Source organism: Phodopus roborovskii, unplaced genomic scaffold (genome assembly GCF_943737965.1).
Source record: "Phodopus roborovskii unplaced genomic scaffold, PHOROB, whole genome shotgun sequence".
Classification (NCBI taxonomy): Eukaryota; Metazoa; Chordata; class Mammalia; order Rodentia; family Cricetidae; genus Phodopus; species Phodopus roborovskii.
The window spans coordinates 49,827,011-49,846,068 of record NW_026126433.1 but is presented as its reverse complement, the minus strand read 5'-3'; the positions used below and the strand labels follow the sequence as shown (position 1 = coordinate 49,846,068).

The 19,058-nt window shown below is 46.6% G+C and overlaps 2 protein-coding genes across 2 annotated transcripts in view; one reads left to right on the top strand and one right to left on the bottom strand.

Moving 5' to 3' along the window:
- Lin9 (lin-9 DREAM MuvB core complex component) overlaps positions 1–19,058 on the bottom strand; it is a 215,063-nt gene that overhangs the window by 152,889 nt on the left and 43,116 nt on the right. The gene's annotated exons all lie outside the window — the stretch shown is intronic.
- Positions 11,979–14,663, top strand: Mixl1 (Mix paired-like homeobox). Its single transcript, XM_051186441.1, has 2 exons — positions 11,979–12,482; positions 14,248–14,663. The coding sequence occupies exons 1-2, from the start codon at positions 12,099–12,101 to the stop codon at positions 14,554–14,556; spliced, it is 693 nt and encodes a 230-aa protein (XP_051042398.1). The 5' UTR covers positions 11,979–12,098; the 3' UTR covers positions 14,557–14,663.

Sequence of the window (19,058 nt, the reverse complement as noted above, 5' to 3'; positions counted from 1 at the left end):
CTTGGATAGGTACTTCAGGCTAACTGGCCCATGAGTTGGTTTTCCTTTTTCTGTTTCTCACCTGGGAGTGATGAGGTTATTGCTATCCAGCTTTGCACATAGATTTCATAGACTCTAACTCAGGCTGTCAGGGTTATGATTGCAATTTGAGGACTTTACTCACCGAGCCATCTCCCTAGCCAAGCTCAATGATTGTTTAATAATTGATCAAAGGGGATGAATAAACCCAGACTAAGACTAGTAGAAAGATTACATACAGGATTACATTCATGGCTTTCAGGTCTGTCATGCTTTGCCTTCTAATGTATAGTTTAGAAATGGTTGGAAGGTTGGAAATAATTGCTGTGTTCTAGGGCTGGGTGTATGTTCTACAGTAAGAACTTTGTCCATCATATCTGTCTGACTGTCTCTCTCAACCTCTCTCTCTCTCTCTCTCTCTCTCTCTCTCTCTCACACACACACACACACACACACACACACACACACCCATACCCATGTCCCAGGATCCCAACACACCTCTGAGTTTGGGGACAGCTTTGCTTAATCTCCCCTAAGCCTGGAAACCAAGGCTTGTGGATGAATGTAGGGCTCACTCAGGACCACCTTCTTGGTCCCCAAGCCTTGAACTCAGGCTCCCTTCTCAGGGAAATGACAGATTTCATCCCTGATAAGGGCCCCTCCAGGCTTCAGCACCCTCACACCCTAGGTGTGGCTGATGGCATGCTAATTCCCCACTGGCACCTCTCCAGGTGGTTTAGCAACTACCTGTCAGCTGAGCACTTCCTCCAGCCTGAGAGCCTTTCATCCGACCTCAGCCTTTCATCCCAGCCTTTAAAGTGAAAAGTTTCAGCTACCAGAGCCCCAGGGATGAATGGAGGGAACCAGTTTTGCTTTCCCTAAGACTTTAAGAGTGGCTGTCCATTGCACTGTCCATTGAGGCAGACTGCATAGTTGCAAACCCTTGCCTGGGTGTCTAGTTCCTCTGGGGACAGACTAGTAAAGAGATGTCTCTAGGGGCTGAAAGAGGCCCTCTGTGCCTTCCAGGAAAATGGTGAAGCAGAGTCTCATTCTATTTTCTTTTTTTCCTTGAGACAGAGTTTCTCTGTGTAACAGCCCTGGCTGTCCTGGCACTTGCTTTGTAGACCAAGAGGGCCTGGAACTCACAGATACCCACTAGCCTCTGCCGCCCAAGTGCTGGGATTAAAGGCCTGAGTCTTATGTTTGGATAGCTCTGTTGGCACTCTCTATACTGTAGCTGGATGAGTGGATGCTTTAGTCTCTGCCTCTGCACCCTCATGAGTTTAGGCCCCAGATCCTCATATAACCCCCACCTCAACATCCACTACCAGAGCTGCCCTGAGATCCCCTAAGACCTGCCCATCAGGATCTCACAGACCACATGGAAGCCAAAACCAGCACACATGGAAAAATCACCTACTTCGAAAAGAGATGTACTCGAGATGTGACAGACTTGAGTGGGCTGGGTAGGTTCCTTGCCAGGGGCCTGACCAGGTGGCAGTCAGCGGCTGAAGGCAGAGCTAAAGTAAATGTGAGCAACTCCTCCAGGCCCGCTCAGTCTGCAGCCTCACTCTGTACCAGGACCTGCTCTCACACACAGAGGACTGACAATGAACACCATAAGCTGGATGTTGTAACATGCAAGCAATGGCTTGCACCAGAGAGGTCAGGGAAGCCAGACAGCTTAAAAAAGTCCCAGAGGCAAGCTTCTCTGCTCCTCCAGGCTATCTCTGCTCCTCCAGGGAAACAAAGCTTGCAGAGGGTAAGAGGTTTGCTTGAGGGCTAACAACTGGTATGAACTACATGAAGACAAATTCCAAACTCTGTGATGATCATGGAGTCCTGATGGAGACATAGGAGTGTCTAGGGCCACTTATAGTAGTGACACCTGACCCCCTTACATGTCCCTTCTGACATTGACTACCAGCACATTCTGGGCTGACTTTGAGGTCCAGTGAACAAGTTAAGATTCTGCTGGGTTGCATCAACAATCTAGTGACACCAGTATAGGTTGGAAGACTGGGTCCCAATAAAGGACAATGACTTGCTCTTGGGTAAGGGTTTCCTTTGAGAGTTCATACACCTTTACTTCCATGTGAACAGAACCCTAAGCAAGGACAAGGGCTCTGGTGAGTGACTTCACAGATGGTGGGGGTGTCACGGGACAGAGCAGGGAAAGGATACCCATACACAGGTGGGGACAGAGCTGTAGGCTGACTACAGGGAGAACCTTTAGAGTGTAGTGGATATTCCCAGTAGGCTCAGACAGGTGGCCCCAAAGGCCACAGCCCAGACAACCCTGGCTTATGGACTTGTTTGAGTGGATTTGCACTGTTCTCCTGTCTGATTCAGAGGTTGGTAATTCCAAAGCAGCACTTGCCTTGGTAATTCAGGGTCTTCCTAATAACCTGGGGTTGAGGCTCATTTCACTGTCATATCCCGGCCCCTTTAAATCTAGGCTATACCGTAGACCACAAGAGTCCCAGGACAATCGCTGTCTCCAATGCCTCAAAAGTATGTAAACAAAGTTAGAAGTATGCCTGCCCTTATGCTGTCGCTTCTCCCTGATGATTTGCAAACACGCACATGGTGGGTTGTTTCCTTTTCTCCTTTCTTTCTCTTTTTTCCTATCTACCTTTCTTTTTTCTTCCTTTCTCTCATTTATTTATTTATTTATTTAGTGTGTGGGGCGCATTCAAGATATTCAAGATAGAGTTTCTCTGTGTAGTTCTGGCTGTCCTGGAACTCACTTGCTCTGTAGACCAGGCTGGCCTTGAACTCAGATCAGCCCTGCCTCTGCCTCCTGTGTGCTGGGATTAAACTATTGCACCATCACTGCCCAGCTCAGAAATTTCTTTCAATTAACAAATCAAATAATTATTGATGTTACAGATTTTATGGTATCCTAGGTTAAATATGATTTGTCATGGCGCTAGAGATACAGTTCAGTGGCTGAGTACTTGCCTAGCAGCTGTGAAGGCCTGGATTCAGTCCCTAGCTCTGTGATAAACAGACAGAGAAACAAACAGGGCTTCTGACGATCTGGACATTGAATGGTGTTTTAAAAAACCAAACAAAACCAGATGTGGTGACATAAGCTTAAGATGTCACCACTCTAAAACAGGAGGAAAGTTTGTCAAGATCACCAACAGACCGGGCAACATTATAAGACCCTGTCTCAAAACGTCAAAACAGGGCCAGTAAGATAACCCAGCAGGTACAAGTGTGTGCATCAACGCTTGACGAACTGAGTTTGATCCCTTGGGCTCACAAGATGGAAGGAAGGCAAGAACCGACTCTGGCAAGTTGTCCTCTGAGTTGGTTTGTACATTGTGGCACACACACAGAGTATACACACGCACGCACACACACATACACACACACAGACACACACTGCTGGTCCTTGGCTGAGCTAATTCTCGTGAGGGAAATGTAACAATGCACAAAATTGCTAAGAACATCCCAGAAGCCAGCATGGAGCCCCCAGTTATGTGCACTGGACAGCTTAGGTGGGGAAGATGGTTTCCTGGAGGGACAAGTGTGCCTGGGGCAGTGGAAGGAGAGCCTGCTGTCCTTTCTGCAGGAGAGCATCTTACTCCTTCCACATCCTAGGGATGCAGAACTCAGGTCTCCAGTCTATCCAGAGCCCCACCAGCTACTCACAGTTGTTTCTGCACAGGCCTGACACACATGCATCTGCACCTTGGCATATGTCTGTCTGACTGTTGCTCCTTACAACCCACCTGCCCCCGCACTGCTCCAGGCTTGGCCTCTGTCCTCCCCACCTCCTAGAGCCTTCTCTCCACAAGCAGAGCATGCTCCTACCAACCAACTCCACTGCCTCAGGAGTGGTGCTTCCTGGGGACACAGGGAATGAAGGCTGTGATCGCAACAAAACCATGCTCTTCACTGAGCTCATTTGAGGTGCTGCCTTCCTCCTGCTCCTGGCCAGCCCCGAGAGCAGACCCCACGTCAGCCATCACATACCCCCACCACTTCATTTTCCTTGTCTCCACTTATTTCAAATGCACTGCCTTCTTGTTGCTGTAATACTTGGGGAGGGAACCCATGTCACCAACATATGGTAGATACTGCTCTTACCACTGAGTTACAACCCAGCTCTGCCTCCTCTCTCTCCCTCCTTCTCTGCTTCCTCCTCCTTCTTATGCCTTTGAGGACTTAATTCGGGGTCTCATATATGCTAGGCAAACAATTCCAGGCCAAACCAGCTAATTCTTTTAAAAAATTGTTGTTATATTTAGTGTGTGTGTGTGTGTGTGTGTAGAAGTCAGAGCATAGATTGCAGGAACCAGTTTTCTCCTTGGCAGCAAACTCTTTTACCTGCTGAGCCATCTGCCTGATTCCCAGATTGTTTCTTTAGAGTCCCTACTCCTTCATAGCTTGCTATTGTTTCTCATTTTCATCTGTGTTTAAATATTCCAGGGTAAAATATTTGCTGTTTCAACCTGACACTGGGCTGTTTCTCCAAGGAGTATTTTCCCCCTTTAGTGGGAAATGATAGCTAGCAAGCAAAGTCTACATGTTAATGAGCTTAATTAATCCCCAAACACATAAACAAGCTAAAAAGAGGGCTGTCTGTGGCACTGTTTGTAAAAGTAATGAGACAATGTGAAAGTATATTTGGGACACTTAATAGGAAAGGGTTGGGGCAGAGTTAAGGGAGATCTCCAAGGAGGAGGTGAGTCATGTGAGCTGCACAGGTGTGGTGAAACCCAGCCAGCCACACCGGGTGGGCGTTGTTGGCACACGGGCATGTCTTTAATCCCAGCACTCAGGAGGCAGAGGTAGGTGATCTCTGTGAGTTCTAGGCCAGCCTGGTCTACAGAGTGAGTTCCAGGACAGCCTCCAAAGCTACACAAAGAAACCCTGTCTCAAATTAGAAAAAAAAAAAAAAAAAAAAAAAGCCATCCAGCCACTCAAGTCTCAGCAGGGGTACTCAGCATCTTAATGCCAGACAATGGATTGGAGAACAAATACTCTCTTGATGCTTTGACGTAGGCTCTTGCTGAGACCACCATGCCTGGCTTCAAGTATCTTCATAGTTCTTTCAGATCTTCAGTTCTAGGGGTTTCTTTTCTGCTGTTTTCCACCTTATTGTTTAGACTCGCCCAGAGGAGCCGATTTCCCCAGAGGAGCCCTTACTACCCAGAAGCACTGGTGCAAATACCTGCAAGAGGAAAAGGTGCCCTTCTTTTTGAGGATCAAAAGCAATGCTGTATTAGCCGTATGAATTTGTACCTCCTGCCCGGAGAACACAGAAAGGTTTCTAGTGGCTTGCCTTGCTATGCTTTTGGGAAGGATGCTGTCTGTCTCGGGCTATTGTAGCCACTGACTGAAATAAGCTTCAGAAACTGAAGGTGGGGAGCACAACAGAGGAAATCAAAGTGAGGCTGGGATCAAAGGGACAAAGAGACCCTGAGATCTCAAGGGGGAAGTAGAACCATCCACTCCCCCGGGGCTGCCCTTTCCTGGTTTCCCCTTTAATAAACACCCTGGGCTCCTCCACCAGGTCCTGGGCAGCCCAGGGAGAGGGCCCTGACTCCAACAACAAAGAGAGCAGGGGAAGAGAGCACTTAGCACTTGGGGAGGAAAGACAGGCCTCTGATATTTGGGTGTTGGGGATGGGAAAGGTCTGGGGGTGGGTGTGGAAGATACAGAATGGATAGTGACAATGGTCTTGTCTGTCCCGGCCCGGCCTGGCTGTGGCTCTGTGTAGCCAAGGAAGGGTTCCCCCACGGCACAGGTGTCTGAGGATCACCTTCTGTCTTACCCAGTCCTCACCTGTGTCTGTTTCAACAGATGTTATCAACACTAAATATGAGTAGTGGCCCAAAGCATTTAGCACATCTCATCATATGAGCTGGCCCTGGGGTTGGAGAGGGCAAATCCAGACCCTATCGTCTGCTCTTCAGTAGCCATGGTACTGGCCTGTTTCTGCCTAATGAGGGTCTTTATGGAGCTTAAAATGCACAGTGTATTGTTTTTTGAAGCAACTCTCTCTCTCTCTCTTTCTCTCTCTCTCTCTTTGTGTGTGTGTGTGTGTATGTGTGTAATTTAAAGATTATTTTTGTTGGTTTTATTTTGAGACAGGATCTTACTATATAGCCTTGGCTGTCCTGGAACTCATTCTGTAGAACAGGCTGGCCTCAAGCTCACAGGGATCTGCCTGCTTCTACCTCCCTAGTGGTGGGATTAAAAGCATGTGCCACTAAGTCCAGGTGATTTAAAGGTATTGTTAAGAAGGACTCTTTATATTTTCCATGGAGAAATGAATATGAAGGAATTACTATTTAATATATATATACAGAAGAGAAATTGCCAGCAGAACATAGAACTTGAGTTAGTAAGTATTTATCAGGTTGGGGAATTAGTTTAGTGGCCAGAGTGTTTTCTGTTCAAGCATGAGGACCTGAGTTTGGATCTTCAACATGAATGTAAGAACCTAGCATAAGAGAACATGCCTGGAGTCCCAGTGCTGGGAGACAAGAAACAACCAGACCTCAGGAGCTTGCTGGCCAGCCCCTCTAGCCAATCTGTGAACTCCAGGCCCAGTAACAGACTCCACAGCAAAAAGCTAAGCTGGAGGGGGCAGAGAGTTGGCTAAATGGTTAAGAGTACTTGCTGCTCTTGCAGAGGATCTGAGTTTTATTCCCAGCACCCACACTGGGCAGAACACAACTACTTATAACTCCAGCTTCAGGAAGTCTAATGCTATCTTCTAGTCTCTGTCAGCACTGTGCTCACACACATGTGCACATACACACACACACACACACACACACAAATTCACAAAAAAACCGTTTTAAAAGATAGCAATTGAGACTACCTTGCACCATCCCTGTTCTCCATACACAGGTACACACATGCACATGCATCCACACACATGCACACATGTACACACATGACCATTCACCACACACACACAAAGTATTTATTAATTTTGGGGGGATCTTTGTGCCATGGTGCTTATGTGGAGGTTAGAGGACAACTGTGTGAAGTTGCTTCTCTTCTCTAACCCTTCTGTGGGTGCTGGGGTCAGTCTTAGGTCATTAGCCTTAGTGGCAAGTGTCTTTGCCCAGTGAGCGATTTTGTCAGCCCTCCTACAGTCTTCATGAAACATCCCAGAAAAAAGAGCAATTACTTTCATTGCGTATGAATGTGCACAGAGGAGCTTTTGCAGATTCCCTGCAGTGGCTGCTGTCCTCCAACCCTTGTCCATGGACAAGGGAAAACCCAGACATCTCTGTACAGACATATCACCTTGCAGCCTTTGTTTCAGTTTTGTAAAAGTAAAGTTTTTTGTTTGTCTTTGTTTTGATCTTTGGGAACCAAATCCAGGGCCTTAGGCACCCTCCAGTGTTGGTCTTGTTAAATCAAATGTTGTCTAAGTCTTCATTTATAGCCTTTTCCTTTTCCAGGATGCAATCCAGAATACTATACTACAGTTGTTCATCTAAAATTTGAGGCTGCCTTGCTGTATTCCCAGCATAAGAAAGGTGAATCAGGCCAGGTGGTAGTGGCACAGGAGTTTAATCCCAGCACTCAGGAGGCAGAGGCAGGCCGATCTCTGTGAGTTTGAGGCCAGCCTGGTCTACAGAGCAAGATTCAGGACAGCTAGTACTATTAGACAGAGAAACTCTACCTCAAAAAATAAAAGAATAAATACAAAGAAGAAAGAATGAAAGCTGAGTCAGGATGATCAAAAATTCCAGGCCAGCCTGGATTGCATGGCAATACCCTGTCTCAAAAAATAACAATAAGACAAGAATTCCCAAATGGCTTAAAAATGCACTCCCAAACATATTTATTTATTTTTGTTTTTTGAGGCATGGTCTTGTTATGTAGCCCCGACTGGCCTGGAATTCCCTATGTAGATCAGGTAGGAATTGGTTTGATCCTCCTGCCTCAACCTTCCAAGTACTGGGACAACACCACAGCTGACTTTTGCAAACATACATGATTTAAAATAATACTGAAGCAATGCTGAAGGGCATAAAAAGCGCTCACTCGCTCTCTCTTTCCCTCTCTCTCCTTTTCTTTAAATGGGGTCTCTCTATGATATAGCTCTGGCTGTCCTGAAATTCACTACATAAATCCGACTGACCTCAGACTCACAGAAATCCTCCCCCCTTGACCTCCTGAGTGTTGTTATTAAAGGTGTGTACCATTGTGCCTGCCCGAGAGTTTTTCCTTCTATCACTTCCAGGTCCAACCCGAACCTTCTCTGTATCTGCACAAAGTCTATATTTTAGGCACATCCAAGCACATGCAAGAAAACCTCAGTTCAAAGCCAGAGAGATGCTCAGCAGGTCAAAGTGCTGAGCTTGACCAAGCCTGATGGCTGAGTTTTATCTCTGGGCTTACATAGAAGAAGGATAGAAAGATAGAAGCACATCCTACAAACTGTCCTGTGACAATTCATATGTGTGCCCATACACACACACACACACACACACACACACACACACACACACACACATACGGGGTGGGGGTCAGATATAAGAAAAACAAAAAGGAAGCCAAATTCAGAGCAAAAGGAGAGAATGGGAGGAGCTGAGTTCTTGTTCAATACAGATTTAGATATGGGGCAAATCTGAGGGGAAATGGCCATAAGAAAATGATGCCTGTTGGTCCCTTTGGAGGACAGTCAGATCACAAACTGCACACTGTGATCTCTGACACTTCTTGGGGTTGCTGAGCTGCACACTCCTGTCTCCCAGGAGCGTTCAGCCTGCCACTGTTTGCATCAGTCCGTTTCCCTGCCTGATAGGGCCCTTCTCAAGCAAGCAGATTGTGGCAAAGGACAGGGATGGACAAACAGCTTGGAAGGGTTTCCACATAGCAGGCTGGAGAATTCCTACAGGCAGCAGGCAGCCTGAGTCTCTTTGGAAAGGCTCAGCTGTTGCTGGCAAGCTCCCACTGGGGGAAATAGCCATAGACCTTTGGCTTCCTCTCCAGGCTGACCTCTTGATCCCTCAGGTACAGCAATGCAGCCATCGCTGCAGCCGACAGAGAGTAGCTCCTAGGTGGCAGAGATCAGCTTCTGTCACCTCCCAAGGTAACTAGGTCCAGTGCTTCCATAGAGTTACATCTGGAGGTCAGCTTGGCACACCATCTCTTTGGTTTCTGAGCTTGTGTTTGGATTGTACTGTATTTCTTGAAGAGTAAGATGGGAACACACACACATCTACTATATAAGAACATGCATAAACACAGCCATAAATGTTTTTGCCTTTAAATAATTCATTTTAAATAATGGATTAAAAGTGAGTGATGGGCTGGGCATGTAATCCAGTGGCAAGGGCCTTGTTGGCATATGCAAGGCCTTGGATTTGATCCTCAACATCACAGGGAGGGAAAAAAAAAAAAAAGAAAAAAGAAAAGAAAAAGAATAAAAGCAGGTATGAAATTTCCTGTTTAGGAGGTTGAGGCAGGTAGTTCTCAAGTTCAAGGCCAGCCTGGGCTAGATAGTGAGACCTAGTCTCTAAATAAACAAACAAAAGCTGTAAGATGTAGCCTAGCCATTTTGGTGCTTGCCTGGCATGCAACCGGCCCTGTGTTTGCTCTCCAACATTGTATAAAATCAGGCATTGTGTGGAAGGCCAGTAATTACAGCTTTGAGCAATAGAGGTGAAAAGATCAGAGGTTCAAAGCCATCCCTGGCTACATGGAGAGTTTGAGGCTAACTAACACAAGATCCTGATATATGTATGGGGTGGGGGGAGGCATAGAAAAATAAAAGTCTGATTTCCCATTCCAGACTCTGTGAGTCTGGTAGCAGGAAAGAAAAAGAGATGGTTGGAGGAGTGTGTACCTGTGAGTGTGTGTGTGTGTGTGTGAGTGTGTGTGTGTGTGTGTGTTTGAGAGAGAGAGAAAGAGAGTATATGTGTGTTTGAGGGAAGAAATTAGACCAGTGGTTCTCAACCTGTGGATCTGGACCCCTTTTGGGGGTTGGATAACCCTTTCACAGAGGTCACATAACAGATTTCCTGCACATCAGATATTTACATTATATTCATATCAGTAGTAAAATTACAGTTATGAAGTAGCAATGAGATAATTTTATGGCTGGAGATCACCATAACATGAGGAACAGTATAAAGGGCTGCAGCATTAAGAAGGTCCAGAGTAAGTCGGGCAGTGGTGGTGCACATCTTTAATCACAGCACTTGGAGGCAGAGGCAGGTGGATCTCGGTGACTTCCAGGCCAGCCAGGTCTACCAATTGAATTCCAGGACAGCCAGGTGTCCTGTCTCAAAACAAAAACAAAAAAGGAGAAGAAGGAGAAGAAGAACGAAGAGGAGGAGGAGAAGAAGAAGAAAGAAAGAAAGAAAGAAGGTTGAGAGCTAGCCAGGTAGTGGTGGTGCACACTTTTAATCCCAGCACTCAGGAGGCAGAGGCAGGTGGATCTCTGTGAGTTTGAAGCCAGCCTGGCCTACAGAGTGAGTTCCAGGACAACCAGGGCTACACAGAGAAACCCTGTCTTGAAATACAAACAAAAACAAAACAAAACAGAAGAAGGGCAAAAGGAGGAAGGAGGAGGAGATAGCAGCATCTGACAGACATTAGATTGGACAGAAAAGCAGGCGTGGGCTTCTCAGGGTCTATGGAATGCAGGAGGCCAGGACACTTTCCTACTGCCACCTGACTGGTGGACAACTCGAGCCTGGAACTCTCAGCAACTTTCCCAGTTCTCAGCACCATGTCTGGCAGCTCACATCCAGGATCTTCGACCCATTGTCCTCTCTTGGCCTCATTGGGGGCCCACATGCATGTGAGTAAACATGATGTATTTATGAACAGCACACAAGAGAACATGTCCTCTCTTCTGAGACCTATTAGCACTGTAGAAGCAGCCTGAACTGTCCTGGGCTGTGCTGTGGAACACCCCTCCCTCAGTAGAGAGCCCCTTTGAGACTGTAGAAGCAGCACTCATGCTGAGCCCTTCTGTTGTAGCATTGCAGGCCTCTGACCTCTCTACTAAGTAATCAGGGTCTGGCCAAAGCTTTTGCAGAGTGTTGTATGAGGTAGATGCTTGCAGTGGGAGAGCAGTGCCTAGCAAAATTTTATACACGCACGCGCGCGCGCGCGCGCGCGCACACACACACACACACACACACACTTCAAAACAAAAGGCAAGAGAAAGCAGAGGATATAGCTCAGTGGAGGACTTCTGGACCGGGAAGTGGGTGGAAGGGGGAGAAGATTTGTATGAATAAATGAATGCATGAGAAGTCAAAATTAAACTACAAATCAGCATAAAACAAAACGAGAACCTCAAATGAACCCCAGGGGACAAAGAAAATCGTAACAGCATTAGAGGGAGCAAAAACTTCAAGGAGTGCTTTTATTTCCTCGGCTCCGAGCACTGTTGCGGCTCTCTAGGAGCGCTAACCCGGTTCAACTTCAATCCGCCCACCTTACACCATCTTTCTTGACATGTCACAGATATTTGAGGCAGGAGCATCGTCCCTGCTCAGGATGAGGGCCTGTCCCCTTTGAGGTTTCTTTATCTTCACCCCCCCTCGGCTTCAGGATGTGTCAGGGTGGTTTGGAGGAGGACAGGACTAGGCTGTTTGACCAACCTGGAGTAAGGTCTAGCACATAGCAGGGGTGGTAAACAGCGCCTTTGATGGTGACAGGCGGACAGCAGGCCAGGCTCAGTGCCGGGACCTGAGAACCCGGCCCCGGAGAGATCCGGGCGCTCTTGAGGGGCCTTCTGACCAAGAAAAGATGGTTCTATCTAAACCTGGCCGGCACTTGTGGCGGCCCCTCTAAAGCAGATCTGTTCTAGGTATGTGGATTGGTGGTCCGGCTGGCTGGCGAATGGGCGTGGAAGGGACGGAGCGGCTTCGCTCCAAGTTCGCGCCTCCCTCCCTCCGTCCCCAGGTCAGCGGAAGCGATTATTCCCGCGGCGTCTGGCGGGGCTGGGGCGGGCTCGCACCCCAAGGAGACTAGTCCTGCCGTTCCGACGCCTTTGATGGCGCCGCCGCCCCCTCCCCGGCCGCGGGTGGCTATAACTGCAGGCGCGCGGGGGTCGTGGGAGGTGTCCGGGAGCCATGGCCGCAGCAGGGTCCCAGCAGCTCCAGTTCTCCGAGGGCGCTGCTTTCTCCTCCTTCCCGGCCGCTCACCCCGGAGGGCCTCTGCTCCGGTCCGCGGCAGGGTTGCCTCCTGCGCCCCCGGACTCCCGCGCCCCAGTGGCCACGCCATGCTTTTCAGGCCGAAGCCCTGGGGCCGCAGCGCAGACTCCCGCCGGCCTGGATCCGCCCGAGCACCCCAAAGGTGCGGCCGCCCCGTCGGCGCCGCAGCGCCGCAAGCGCACGTCGTTCAGCTCGGAGCAGCTGCAACTGCTGGAGCTCGTCTTCCGCCAGACCATGTACCCCGACATCCACTTGCGGGAGCGCCTGGCCTCTCTCACGCTGCTCCCAGAGTCCAGGATCCAGGTGAGTCGCGTTTACAGGTGCGCGGAAGAGTGGATGGAGGTCATGGGGAGTCACAGGCTTGTTGAGTCATTTTTCGAAGGGGACAAGTTACTTTCTTGAACCTCATGATTCCAGACTACTATAGATGTCAGTAACCACCTTGTTAACGCATAATTTGGGCTGCTAGGAGGCTTGCTGACCCTTTTGAAAAGACCCCTCAGGAAGATAATGGGAAATAGTTGAGCCTTTTTCCCGTGTCCAGTAAGAAGACAGGAGGGGGATGCAGTCACGAGAGGGGTGCTATCATGAGCCTTCCTCTGACTTTGATTTTAAGTAGTAGGGCAGGGTTGGATCACCACGTACCTTTAAGGCAAGCAACTTTCTTCTAACTGAAAAACCGAGTGCAAAGTGAGTTTATCATTCAAAGTAATTTAGATCAGAGTTGCTGAGAAGCTGCGCGACACCCCCTAGTGTGTGTGTGTGTGTGTGTGTGTGTGTGTGTGTGTGTGATTAAGACAGCTTCACGCTGGGTAGTCAGGCTGGACTTGAATTCACAGCCTCCTGTCTCAGCTTCCTGGGTGCTTGGATTACAGTTGTGTGCTCCCACACTTACATTAGAGAAGTTCGCCGTCTTGACTGTTAGTCTGTGTCCCCAAGTGTTTTATGTAGGAAGCCTCGTTTAATCCCTGGAGAGTGTGGACGGTTCCCACCCCCCCACCTCCCACCCACCCCCGGTTCCCGCCTTTTTTTCTGTGTAGCCCTTGTCAGCCTGGAATTCACTCTGGTATACCAGGTTGACTTCCACTCAGAGATTCCACCTGTCTTTGTTTCCCTGTAGTCCTGGGATTAAAGGTATACACTACCACCACCCAGCTTCAGCTATCATTTTCAACAGTTGTCATCAGAGGCTTCCTAAGCAGGTCACCTTCAGTGATCATGGAGAAATAGCAAAGGGATTTACACACGGAAATGAGGTTCATTAAAGAAATGATAAGGGAGTCCAGCATTCAAAACATTGCTTTGATAAGGCAGTCCAGCATTCAAAACTGGACTCTAAATAAATAATGTGAATGTCTGTCACCAAAGCAGAGTAGCCTTATTGCCTAAGAACTCCGGGTGCCTGTACTTCTGTGACCTCTTTTCTCATTACAAAAGTCCTGTATAAAGGGCAGACAGAAGCTGAGTGTGGTAGCACATGCCTGAAATCCCAGCACTTAAGAGCTAGAGGCAGAAGGACCAGGGACTCCATGTCACTCTTGCCTGTATATCCAGCGTGAGGCTAGCCTGGGATCCACAAGACCCCATCTTTAATTTTTATTTTTTAATGTGTAAAATGAAAAACAGATAAATAACCCAAGTGTAGCAAGCGTGGATAGAACCGGGCATCATTCCAGCTTTGCATCTGAGAATAGCCAAGGAGGTCTAGTGCCCTGACCATCGAAAACCAGCTCAAGTGCTTTTCTGTAAACCACAGGCTCTGAGCAGAGAGCCATGGCTAATAATAACTGGAATTTATATTGTTAGTTGTGAACAAAGTGAAGGAAGAAACTCGGTGCCAGTCTGAGGATAGAGGGCTTGCCTAACACACATGGTACTATGCCAGCACCACACAAACCAGGTGTGGTGCTATGTGCCTGTAATGGGAGAGTAGAGGAAGGGGAATTGGAAGTTCAAGGTCATCCTTGGCTACAACCTGAGTGTGATGCTATCTCAACAAAAACCTCCCAAACCAGCAACAAAACTCCAACTCAAAGCAGTTGCACATTGTTTTCTCCCTGTCTCCCAGGTGTGGTTCCAGAATAGACGGGCCAAGTCCAGGCGCCAGAGTGGGAAATGGTTTCAGCCCTTATCAGCAAGGCGGGAAGCTTGGCTCCATCCCTCTGCTCCGGGGACTGAAGCAAGATGTTTGAAGCCCCAGCTGCCTCTGGAGGCAGATGTGAACTGCCTTCCTGATCCCAACAGGGCTGGAGGAGGCATCTGTGCCTCTGGTTCTCAAGGTCAGAGTTTTGACACCTATCCACCACTCTCCGAAGACATTGGCTCAAAGTTGGACTCATGGGAGGAGCACATCTTCTCTGCCTTAGGTAATTTTTGAGGATTCTGGGAGAATTCAGGATGCACTCAGAGGAGTCTGGGGGATTCGAACCAGAACACTACCCTAACCCTGACTTGCCATGGCCTTGTTGATGATGGTTCTGGATCATTTCTCACGTGAAGGTTTCTCCTCTTCATTAAGGGCCTTTACTGGTGGCTTGTTCTCTATGGCCACCCATCCTAATGCCCAGGGGTGCCTGTGAACCTCCGAGTCTACACATTCAAATTGGTCCATTCCCCCTGGGCTATCCTTATTTTTCAGACTGATTGTTCAGAACTTGTTTTCTTCATAAGTGCCTCCAGCTTGACAGCCGCTGTCTCTTCATATCCCCTTCAGGACCTACAACCTAGAGTCAGCCACTCAGTTCTAGCCCACATCCTCAACTCTAATTATCATCAAGATTTATTACTCTTTCTACTGAGTATTTTTAATTTTGTTCTTGCTCTGTAGCTAAGGATGACCTTGAACACCTATCCTGCTACCTGTATTTTCTGAATGCTGGGATTACTAGTGTGTGCCACTGTGACTGGATATTGCTATTTTTGTTTAAAATTATATGATATATGACAGATATATATCCAAATCAAGCTGTGTAAAACATGTATGACCTCACATAGTCACCTCTTTTTTTCTGCGATGACACTGAATCTATTATTTTAGCAATTTTTAGGTATGTGGTATGTTGTTATTAATTATAGCTATTACCATAGATTTCCTCAGCTTATTTTTCCCAACCAAAACGGTGTCCTAACTGCCTCTCCTGCTCCCCACTTGACTGGCTTTCCATCTGCTCTTGTCATCTTTACACTCATCAGTAAAGACGCTACATTCAAGTTCTTCCAGGATCTCCAAGCGTCTCATTCCCCACTTACTCAAAAAAGAAATGACTCTATTTGGAAGTCTGTGTTAGCTTCCAGTTATCAAATTATGCTCCCAATAAATATCATCTTTTAGCTTATGCAAACCTTAAGATCATTTATTCACAATGTGCTTCTCTGTCTCACTCATTCCTTTCTGGTTGGGACTCATTGAAAGAAAGTTTTTCTTTTTTTATTTTATGCATGTCTGCTCGAGGGGGTCAGATCTTGGAGTTACAGACAGTTGTCAGCTGCCATGTGGGTGCTGGGAATTGAACTTAGGTGGTCCTTGGAAGAGCAGTCAGTGAGTGCTCTTAGTCACTGAGCCCCCCCTTTTAGATTTCTTTTTCTTTTCTTTTCTTTTTTTTTTTTTTTTTTTTTTTTTTTTTTTTTTGAGACAGGGTATTGCTTTGGAGCCTATCCTGTTAAGTTTTTTTTTTTTTTTTTTTTTTTTTTTTCCAAAACAACTCAGACACCTACCTTTCTGAAACCTAAACTTTTTCTAACTAATCTTAATTTTTGTACCTGTTACTTTGACCACTGTTTTTCTTAGCACTTGTTATTATGTTTCCTGTACAGCATTAGGGGATTACTAAATGATTCTCACTGGTGCCCTCATGTAAATTCCACTGAAATGAGTCCTAGGCTCTTAATCACCATGCATAAGTGCACAGTTGCTGAGCACATACTAACTGGCTGTGAAAACATTTCCAAGGGAAGTTTCTCCAAGTACAGTGCATTGAGACTTTATTCCAGTTAAAAGCTTTTTTTGCTGGGCTGGGTACATCTTTGCCACCAAGCCTGATGCCCTGAGTTTGATCCCCAGGATTCATGTGTTGGAGGGAGAGAAGTGATTTCCTCAAGTTGGCTTCTGACTTCCACATGAGTGCTGTGCTGTGTACCCCCCCACACCTCCTAAAACCAGTACATAAATGTAAGAAAAAACTTAAAAAGCTTATTGTATTACTTTCCTATTGCTGTGATGCAACTCCATGAGCAGGGCAACCCATAAAACAGTGTTCAGTTGGGCTTTCAGTGTCAGAGGGTTAGTGTCTGGTGGAGAAGGGGTGCACGATGGCAGGAAGTGCTCACATCTGAAGATAAGGAGGTAGAGTACTGGGAATGGCCTCAAAGCCAGTAACACACATCCTCCACAAAACCACACCGCTATCCTTCCCAAACAGCTCCGCCAACTGGGCACTAAGTGTTCAAATATATGAGCTATGGGGGCATTCTCATTCAGACCTACTCATCTTTGCTTGTTCAAAGTATGGAACACTTACCGAGTAGTTTGGTTTCATATTTCTTTCTATTTTGCATTCCCAGTATATGTAAATGAGTAAGTTAACTTAAGATCTGTCCAAATACTGATATGCTAGTTTGAGGTCTTACCATCAGAGCCTCACACTTAAAACTGGTGACAATTTAGATGATAGTTTAGTCCAATTGGGATGACGCAAAGGTTTCAGAACACCTTAAAGTTAATCATGTAATTAGGGGCTGTAGAGATGGTTCAGCAGTTAAGAATACTTGTTGCTATTGCAACAAGTTTGATTCCCATCACCCTCATTGTGGCTAACTGTCCTTAATTCTAGTTCCAGATCTGATGTCCTCTTGTGGCCCCCATGGGTACCAGGCATACCAACGGTGCACATATGAGCAGACAGGCAAAATATCATACATTAAAACAAAACAAAACAAAAAAAGAAAAAAAGAAAGAAAATAGAAAAATGGTTCATGGTCACAAAGCTTAAACACAGCAATGGCCAGGACTCAAAGGTAGTATGACTTCAACCCACTCATTAACCTTCACATCTCCTTTACCACACTGACCCTTTTAGTTAGGACTAATGGAAGCCATTTAAAAGAAGGCCCCTTTCATTCATTCCAGGGACAATAATGGCACTGAGATACTCACTGGCTAATTTATCACACACATACTACTTACTGCCTATGAGCAGGCAAGTGCTCATAGTGTCATAAGGATAAAATAGACTATAGTGTGTGTGTATATATATATATATATATATATATATATATGATCTGTATGTATATATTATACACACACACATATCACATATATATCTCATAGCACACACACATACATATATAATCTGTTGTGAGATAGAAGACCAGAATTACTGTCTGAAGCACTTCTGGATGTGTGTTGTGGTCAAGGAGCTCCCCCTTGGGAAAGGGCTGCTGCAGTAAGATCAGTTAGGATTGATCTGTCTGTGGGATAAGGAACCAGATAGAGAGGCAGTGGGTGGAGGCTGGACTGGGCATGACTTTGTAGGTCTTCTCAGACTTCTAAATTTGCCCCAGGGGTTGTAGTCCTTAAAGGTATTCCTAGACAGGGATGGCATGATCAACTCTGAATTTTAAGAATGCCTGGCTGAACGTGGAGATGCTGATTAGGTGCCAAGAGCTAAGTGGAGAGATGACTGTGATGTCCCGGCTACAAACAGCAGCAGTGGAGTAATAGTGAAGACGGATTCCAAGGAAAGAACTCAAAGCTGGTATGGCAACCATGCCTAATCCCAGCACTTGGGAAGCAGAAGTTGGAGGATCAAAAGTTCAAGGCAACTGTCAGTTATAAGCAAATTTGAGGCCAGCCTGGCTGCACGAGAACTAAAGAGGGACTCATACATGCAGGCAAACACTGTGTCTGAGCCTTGGGCCTTATACATGCTGGGCAAGCACTGTCTCCAGGCAACCCCAAGGCCTCCTTTTTAACTGAGACAGGGTCACACCAAATGCTCCGAGGCTGGTCTTGAATTCACTCTGTAGCCCAGACTGGCCATGAACTTGTGATCCTTCTGCCTCAGCCTCCGAAGTAGCTGGGATTATGGGTCTAACCCTCACCAGGCCAGCTCAATAAAGAAAAATCAGTAGGCATGTCCATTTTTACATTCTCAGTGACCATTGAATTTGACTTAAAAGCTAGTGTCCAATAATTCAGAACTGGTCTCTGTTGGCTCTGTCTGCCCCTGGGAGCTTTCTGTAAAGCTGTAAACATGTGCTCAGCAGTGACAGTGTCATTCAAGACAAAATGACGGCTCGAATTAGACAGTTCTTTCTTAGTAAGAATAAATTCAGCTATATTCTCAGGCACAGACCTTGCTATCAACACCACGGCACTGAAGGATACACAGTGCTATAGAATGATGTCTGACTTAAGTGTGACAAGGGAGCTCTAAGCAGTATAAAAGAAAAATGTCAAAACATTTATCTACTTCCATGCAGAATATATTGTTAAATGCAGTCTTCTGCTAGGTCCACACTACAAGAAATAATTTACTTGCTTAGTGTTTCCACAGTGATTTACTAACAGATGAAAATCAAAGCAAACCACCTCTCCCTAATATAATACTGGATGGTGATGTTTTTCAAGATGATTAGAGCTGGGCATGGTGGTGTGTGCCTTAAGTCTCAAGCCTCAGCTGCAAAGCATGCTTGGGCAACATAGTGAGAATATGAAACAAAACCAACACAAAAGGCCTGGTAACCAATGTGAAGTGTATCTCCTAACCACTTAGTAGAATCTGTAATTCTTGAAAACATTAAATTCTCTCAATGTAGAACAGGGTGGTCTTGAACTCACAGAAATGCACCTAACTGGCTCTGCTGGGTTCCAAGTGCTGG